The sequence below is a fragment of the Carassius carassius genome, chromosome 8, assembly GCF_963082965.1.
Source record: "Carassius carassius chromosome 8, fCarCar2.1, whole genome shotgun sequence".
NCBI lineage: Eukaryota > Metazoa > Chordata > Actinopteri > Cypriniformes > Cyprinidae > Carassius > Carassius carassius.
The window spans coordinates 5,514,725-5,523,775 of record NC_081762.1 but is presented as its reverse complement, the minus strand read 5'-3'; the positions used below and the strand labels follow the sequence as shown (position 1 = coordinate 5,523,775).

General features: G+C 35.8%; 1 protein-coding gene across 1 annotated transcript; it reads right to left on the bottom strand.

Moving 5' to 3' along the window:
• Positions 1-3,152: 3,152 nt before the first annotated feature.
• Positions 3,153-6,636, bottom strand: krtt1c19e (keratin type 1 c19e). The gene is made up of 8 exons (XM_059555764.1): positions 6,080-6,636; positions 5,904-5,986; positions 5,501-5,657; positions 5,124-5,285; positions 4,751-4,876; positions 4,453-4,527; positions 4,164-4,312; positions 3,153-3,401 (listed from the first exon to the last, which is right to left on the bottom strand). The coding sequence occupies exons 1-8, from the start codon at positions 6,593-6,595 to the stop codon at positions 3,263-3,265; spliced, it is 1,407 nt and encodes a 468-aa protein (XP_059411747.1). The 5' UTR covers positions 6,596-6,636; the 3' UTR covers positions 3,153-3,262.
• Positions 6,637-9,051: the final 2,415 nt, after the last annotated feature.

Sequence of the window (9,051 nt, the reverse complement as noted above, 5' to 3'; positions counted from 1 at the left end):
AAGGTGAAATGTAGGGTAAAAGACACAGTTAGCAAATCTTTCAGCTTCTGTTTGACTTTCGTGTGCATTAATGATAGTGCAAACACTTTGAAAAAATAAAAAAGTCACTGATATAATATTATATATTAATATATTTCTAGCTTATTGTACAAAAATAATAAGAACAAGTCGGCAGATTAGAATGATTTCTGGAGGACCAAGTGACACTGAAGACTGGAGTAAAGATGCATTGCATCACAGAAATTAATTGCATTAAAAAATAAAAATAAAAAGCTGTTATTTTTAGTTATAATAATAATATATCATAAACTGTAATAATTTGTCCAAAAAATGTATTAGGCCTATTTTTTCTCAAAAGTAAGTGCATCTTGTTTTTAAGATTTTAGATTAAATTATTTTATTTTTTTAATATTTATTTTTATTATTATTATGATTTTTTTTCCGTTTGCATTAAAAGAAGATAAATAGAACACACGATGGTTTTGCAATCCAAAACAATGGTTTATTTCACAATAGACATTTTCTCCCCTTCTTTTTGTCTGACATTGTTTAAAGATGCAACGGTTGTTGAAATTTTTTAGGAACAAATCCTGTGTAGAGAACCCTACAGCACAATGGTTTTCATCCTAGAAACATGTGAGTTTAAAGACTTGTTTCCATTAGTAACAATTATTTTCAACAGGACCTTTCATTGCTGCCTTCACAGGTGTGTTACCACAAAAATGAATTCTGCTTACTGACCAGACCACGTTTCTTTTATGGGCTTGGCTGGGCTGGGCTGAAAACACTTGACATTTGCGGTTTCCATATGTACAGTAGCATTATGATGGAAAGGTGAGGTTTTGCACAGCAAGTTCAACGGAACAATAACTAGATTTGTTTGTTTGCCTTTTGTTTATTTTGGTAGTTAGTGAAATATCTTTCATTCCAGTTTGACCTTTTAGGTACTTTTGCAACATAGCAGAAAGTAATTTGTCAGGATTGTGCAATGCTAACTGCTTTTTTATTCTACACAATGACACACAATGATACTGACCCTATGCTACATTATCCAATATCTTTTTCATCTTATCTTATTATCTTTGGACCACTGAATTGGACTCACTGCGGTCGGTTTGATTAATATTGTTACTTAATCAGTTATTAATACGATTGCTTCATAGAGTCAATGTGAGCACTGTGAAATTGCATATTTTGTTTTCCAGTTAAAATATCTGAAAACCTTTCAAACAAGATGTACTTGATGCAAGTTTTGGGGAAACTGCAATAATTGATAATTCTTATTTTTTTATTTTTTTTTTATCATATTTTTTTGTTTGTAACTCATTTATATTTTAGGAAATGAACGCAGTAGACTTGCAAAATATTGAATCAATAAGTGTAGCTTGAGTTTTTATGTGATTTAAGTGGAAAACATTTTTAAAAAGACAATTTAAAAAACGATTTAAAGTCATTTTAAATTCTATTAAATGAAATTATATGAAAGACATTTTCAAAAAAGGCAGGATTAGGCATGCATAAATACATCTATAAACTGTGCTGGTTGTTGGTGGTTTGATGCTGGATTAACTAGTTGACACAAGAAGTCAAGGTTGGCTGGTTAGCATAGTCAACTTTGAGTGTAGTGCATTCTGTGGACAAAAGGCATATTTCTCTATGGATGGCCATTCAGAAGCAGCTGTGTATCGTGATGACATGTTTTGCAAGCAACATATAAATCAAATATTTTGATATATTATAGTTGATGTTTATCCTTGGCAGGTCTCCTACAGGTGAAATGGATTTATATTTTCTCTATAAGCATGTAATGGACTTATTTCTGCAACTGCCAATGAGATGAATAGAATTGAGAAAGCTAATGGATAGATTTCTCTCGGTTTTGTACAAGCCTCCTTGGGTGGATCGTCAAAACACATATATGTGAGATTTGTCATTTCCATGTGAAATGAATGTTTACTCTCACTACCATTGTTTTTCGTTCATTCATATTCATATTCATTTATTCAGCAGATTCGCTCATCTGTGCAAGTCTGTTCCATCTTTTGTAACTAGTTCACATAGTTCACATTCTGATGCATATCTGTAGCTTAGCGAAGTTAGTTCATAATGTTGTTTGGTTTAGAACTATTTGACCAAGTAAAGACAGTCAGCTTTATTTAAGAAGCAGTCATTTGAAACATTACACACTTAATTTAGTGTAAATGTTTCTCACCTGGATTTGATTGAGGATGCAACATGTTTAATGATGCATTGGTACCAAGTTAAAGGAATTCCCCAAATGAAAATTGGCTGAGAATGTACTCACCCTCGGGCCATCCAAGGTGTAAATGTGTTTTTTTTGTTCTTTGGAAGAGATCTTGAGAAATTTAGCATGATATCACTTGCTCACTAATGGATCCTCTGCAGTGAATGGGTGCCATCAGAATGAGAGTCCAAACAGCTGATAAAAACATCACAATAATCCACAAGTAATCCTGATTCCAGTCCAGCAATTAATATCTCGTGAAGTGAAAACTACATGTGTGTAAGAAATGTCTTTAGGGCATTTTTTTATTTTATGTCTTTTGGCCAAAATATGAGTCAATAATCCATAACAATTCTTCAGTCACACTCCAGTAAAAAAAAAGTCCTGCCTGTTCTTACACATCAAAGTCCACCGACAAAACAGATTTGTGCTGTTTTCACTTGTAAATGGTGCTTGATCTGTGTATTTCTCTCTTGAATAAGATAAGACAACTTTTTTTCACTGGAGAAAGCAACATTATGAATAAAGACATTTTACTGGAAGCAACAGTTTAAAGTTAAAACGTATTAATGATAGATTTGTTTCTTACAAACATGCAGCTGTTCACTTCACAAATTGTTAACCGATGGACTTGAGTCGTGTAAATTACATGGATTTTTGTGATGTTTTATCAGCTGTTTGGACTCTCATTCTGATGGCACCCATTCACCCATCCATTGGTCAACAAAGCGAATTTCTCCAAATCTGTTTCGTTCTTGGATGTTTTTTTAGTACATGTTTGTTCTTGGGTGAACTATACTTTTATTATGCCACTGTTAATATACCCTTGTTGGACCTCTGGTCACTTAAACTGAAACATCTCTAAAATGCATCCATACACAATAGATGACAAAAGCACTCAAATTTTGTCTTTCACATCAGTTTTATTGTTGTAAATGTTCAAAGACAACAACCATATTCTGACAGCTTGAGTGGAGGTAAAGGTCTGTTCTCCAACTAACACGAGTCTGGTGGGCTTCACTTAACAAGGGATGTTGAAGAGGAAGAAACCACCGTCCCATCATCAACCACCTCTTCCACCAGAGTGATCACTGCTGCTTTGGTGGTAGTGTTCGAGCTGGAGGAGGAGCGGGAGCCAGAGCCAGAGATTGTGAGGCTGTTTGGAAGCAAGAATACCCAACCAGTTAAACCTGTACAGCTCGATTTGTACTACAATTGTGGTCTTTCGAGCTTTAAACCACAAACTTCCACAGAACCCCAAACTATACTAATTTAAATATAAAGGGTGTTTTCACGGCAATGACATTAAAAAAATATTTTGATATCTCAAAAACCTTTAAACGAACAGTACTTAAAAGAACCTTAGTGTGAAGGACATTTTAATAATCTAAAGAAACTCTGTCCATTGTAAATAACTTTTTATGGAATGGAAATGTTTCAATGACAATTAAGAAACCTTTATTTTTATCAACACTACTGCCCAGATGTTTGGGTTCAGTAAGATTTGTTTTAAAGAAATTAACACTTCTATTCAGCAAGGATGCATTAAATAGATTTTTTTTTTTAAAGTAACAGTGAAGACGTTTATATTATTGTCACAGAAGAGTTTAAACAAATGCTGTTCTTTTGAACTTTGAATTTATCAATCCTGAAAAAAAGTATCACGGTTTCCTCAAAAATCTATCAGTAGTGCAATAAATATCTATATAGGTATACAGGCTTCAGATATTTATTGCATGTGTGGTCTGCAATTATAGTTATTTATAATATTAAAAAAATAAGTTCAATAATTTTTTTTTTTTTTTTTTTTTTGTAGAGCATAGCAGGAAAATAATGTTTCTCAGTCTGCTTATTTGCAAGAATATTCCAATTTACGGAGCAGAGCATGTAAACTACATAGACGTAGTCTGTGATTTACCTGCCACTGGCTTCTGCATCCAGCAGTCTCCTGTACTCTGCAATCTCCAGCTCCAGTCTGGTCTTGATGTCCAGAAGCATCTGGTACTCCTGGCTTTGGCGCTCCAGATCGCCACGAAGCTGCACCAATTGACCCTCCATTCCACTCACCTACAAGCCCGAGGGGAGAAGACAGAATTTTTAACCGTGGTATAGGAGGTCATTTTGAAGTCTTGTTAGTGGTTGGCTACAGTAAGAGATCTGTCTGTGAGATTTATGAGATTCTCAGCCTTATGTTCAGGACCGCTCACCTGTGCCTGGTAGCCGGACAGCTGCAGGGCGTAGCGATTCTGAGTCTCGCCCAGGGTGCCTTCCATGGATGATTTCTGTGAGGTAGGGATAATGAGAGAAAGGTATGTTAGCAATGACCAAAACTAAAGACATCTTAAAACATTTCCCTACCAGAAAGAGTCCAAATCCATTTTCTCTTATTTTTGTATGGGTTTATCATTTAAATGTAACTATGAATTATTTGGCTCAAAATTGGGTTTTTAAAGAGAATGCCAGTTGGCTTGATTGTCGTTGTTTCACAAGTCTACACATACTAACCATGGAAAGGAGAGACTGAAGCTCAATCTCCAGTGACTGTACTGTGCTCTTCACTGTGTTGACCTCAGTTTTCGAAGTCTGCAAGGTCTCTGTGCTTGTTACAACCTCTTGTTTCAAGGTCTCAGACTGCAAAAGAAGTGTTTTAAAACAATACTTCAATTTAATACATGCATAAGTCCATCACAGGGTTAGCTGTGCCAGTGTTTCTAGACAAAAATCATCTTTGCAAGAACTGATCAATCATTTTCTAACTTGTTTTAATTGAGTAGATGTTTTCCCTTTCTATCATGAACTATTGTTATTTTATTTCCAGCATTTTTGAGGTGGGATCCAAGACTGCATATGACTTTGTGTTTGTTATCAAAGAACCAACCTTCTGCTGGAACCAGCCTTCAAGGTCTCTCTGGCTCTTGGATACGACAGTCTCGTAGTGCTCACGCATCTCAGCTATAATTTTGGTCAGGTCTTCCTGCGGTGCTGCATCAACCTCCACATTGACCTGTCCACTCATCTGATCACGAGAGGTCAGGAGGTCCTGAGGATACATCATATATGATTTCATCACAAATGTCCATCTTAAAATATCTTCTCCTCATCACCTGTTCATTCTTGCCTTCAGGCATCATGGAATTTGTTAGAAAACAGTGACATCTAGAGCTTAAAGCTGTAAAACACCTGTGTGACCTGACCTCTTGTTTAAAATGTTTAGCAATTCTTAGAATAACCTGAAGGTTTTCAATGATTTACTACCTCCTCATGATTCTTCTTCATGTAGACCAGCTCCTCAGTGAGCCCTTCGATCTGCAGGTTGAGGTCTTTTTGACTCATGGTGAGCTCGCTAAGCACAGTCTTCAACCCTGCAATGTCTGCCTCCACAGACTGACGCATTGCCAGCTCGTTCTCATATCTGTCCAATAGAAAGGAACATTATACAAAAATTTTTTTTTTATTTTGGGGTAAACTGTCTCTTTAAAAGATCATTTGGTGTGACTTATGGATTGTTAACATTACTTTAATTGTTAATAATGTAAAAATGTGTATAATGTATCACACTACCCAAAAGCTGAATTGCAAATTAGTTAAGCAGTTATTTGTTGTTGTTTTTATAGAATTTCTGTACATTTCCACAGCAAGTACTCTATACAAATATTACTTTATTCTGAAGTCATCTGCAGCCAAGCTGGCATTGTCAATGCTGAGGTGGACTGTGTTCTTTTCCTGAATGGCGCTCAGGATCTGCAAAAAAAATAATTTTAATGACGTAATTAAGATTATTAGGTTATCCAACTTTCTTATAGCAGTAACCACAAAGTATCAAGCTAGACCTACTTTAGCCTGGAGGTCACCGATGGTAGCTTCGAAGGCAGAGTAGTTATGAGTGGAGCCAGTAGGAGAGATTCTGTTTTCAAGGAACTGGCGTATCTTCAGCTCAAGGTCAGCATTGGCCTTTTCAAGGGAGCGGACCGTCTCCAGGTAAGCAGCCAGACGGTCGTTGAGATTCTGCATGCAGAACTTTTCGTTGCCAATGACGCTGTCGTCCGCACCTCCACCGACGCTGAATCCTCCTCCAGCTGCAGCACCACCAAATCCCCCACCGAATCCTCCACCAGTGCCTCCTCCGACACCAAATCCACCTCCAAAGCCAAAGCCGCTTCCTGAGCCTGCTGAGGCCATGGAGCGAGAGGCACTGGAGGTGCGGACCCCTGAACCTCCTGCGCCTCCGTACACGCTTCCAGCCCTCATGGTGTTGATGCGGCCACCTCCTCCACCTGCAGAAGAGAAGCGTGAGGAGCCCATCGAGGACCTGCTGGAAACGAAGCTGCCGCTGGAGAAGGTGGTAGCCATGTGGACAGTGGTTTGTTGTCTTACTCTGCTCTGGCTGGAGAGTGAGTGCAATAGAGCAACTCAGGGTCCTTATATATGCTGGTAGCTGACAAAGAAGGACATACTGACCTTATTTTCTCATCAAAAACTTGCTGATGGCAAGGAATTCTGTCAGCTTAAATCACCTGGAGTTGAAAGGTGATGCTGAGAAGTAAGATTGGTTGATTGATCATACCCTTGAGTGAGTGAGATAGATGATCGCATTCCCCCCGTAAACCTTACCTCATAAAAGCAGCTCTGTACATGTTCAAACTTTTATGGAGGTTGCTTGTTTTTCACTGCTGTTATACTGTAGCAAAGCCTCTTATGCTCTAAAAACCTTGAATATTTCATATAAACTCATTTCAATATATTATTTTTAAAACCTGTGGCACAAAACCTTCAATGCAGAAATTGAACACCAGTTGCATCATATAAGTGATGTAAATGTGTAGGAAGAAGCAAGTTTTTCTGCAAAAAAATGACAAGAAAAGGGCAAAAATATGTTATTGAACAAGATATGAATCTATGGAGGATTGCTGATCTCATGTCAATTTAAGATTCACCTAAAGCAACATATTACAGAAGAATTTTAACTAAAGAGTGGATTCTTGTTTGAAAGATCTCGTGTTTGTGCATGCATCTGTGTGCAGAGCAGCAGAATGTTTCCCACCAAGTTCAGTTTAACCTTAAATTCCTCCCTTAGGCTGTTGAGCTGAAGAACAGATCTCTATTATCAAGGGATTCATGATACATTTTATTAGTTCTCATATTGTTAAATTTGCCATCAGGTTTTTATTTTCTTTTTTTCATTCAAATCTTCCTTTAAAAAACTTTTACAATTAGGCTAATAATTATTCTAGGTATACAATGTGTAATATAAATGTGTGTTTCCTGTGATGGATAGGCAATCTCTATCTGCAGCCCAATATGTTGGAAGACACTACAGAATCCCTGCAGAGAATTATTTAGAAAATGGATGTTTAATATAATAAACATATTTTAATTGAATTGAATTAATTATACAGTGCACCTAAATTGTAAAACTTAAATTCAGACTATTCAGTAAATATAATACTGAAAACAAATAAACACACAATTCTTAATATTTATACCCAATTTCATATTCATTAATTGGCATATAAGTGTCACCAAGTTTCAAAATGTAGAGTTCAGCCCACTTGACCTGCAGGAATTTTCAGTGTCTGACCGCTCTCTATTTTTCTTATGTTAAACAAGTTATAAACTCTGTTAAGAAGCTCCATGTTCCATGTATAGTGCATTATAAACTGCAGTGTTGTCTGAATTCTTAGAGATTAAATTAATTCTTCCAAATATGGTTCACTGTTGTATAGCCATAATGCACTATTTATTGTTTCCAGCAATCAAACTAGGAATGCTATAGCCTACTGTCAATAATAAGTAAGTTTTACAATTTTAAAGTAATTTAAAGTTTAAAAACAATGGTACTAGTCTAATCACGTTTTCCATAAATCCAAGAAATCCAAGCTTGTATAAATTTTACAAGATGCCTTAATCTCAGTAGTATCCTACAAATACATTTTACTTAATACAATAAACGAGTCGGATAAAATAAAAATTCGCTTGTCAGAATACCATAATAGTTCGTTTTTAGTGCAGTTTAGAGAAATGTAGGTCGAATCTTGGTCTGGAAGCGTCGATTGTTTACTCGACCATAGGAGCGCGCCAGCGCGCGCGCCTGACAGGAATGGCGGTTATTTCTGAGGGAGAGTTTTCAGCGAGGCAAAACACTTTAATTAGGCTATATCACGAGAAATAAATAAATAGATGATTTGTTTCAACACAAATTTGTTTCTGGAAAATTATGGGAGTGTCAAAATATTAATCACGTTAAAATGCCTTGAGTATGTTTCATGGAATTGACTTTCACTGAAGTTTGTTTTATTCGAAAGATTGTTGCAAATTAGAGATATCTTTTCGAAACTCTAAAGGATATCGCTAATTTACAACAATCTTTCGAATAAAATCATAAACTTCAGTGAGTCCATGTAAATTATTAATCCCATTCCCTTAGGCAGCAGGTGTGGCTGAAGACAGGTCTGCATGGTAAATTTGAGAGTTTCACTTAAATTCTTCAATAATTCCTTTAATTTTTCCCTAAGCATGACGCCATTGATTGACAGAGATGTTTTTATGATCCCACAGTTTTGTTTATTAATATTTGGTCAGGAATATTTCTATTTTAATGTTTGAATTATGAATGCATAGTACATTGGCCGTCACATCTGATTAGTCTTTTAACTAAAAATTTAATAATATATGTAAATAAATATATTCAGTAAACCAATATATTCAGTAAACCAATATATTCAGTAAACAAAAGTGGACCCTATGATATTGGCCTTAAATTTTTTTACTAATTTTCCTTTATATATATATATATATATATATATATA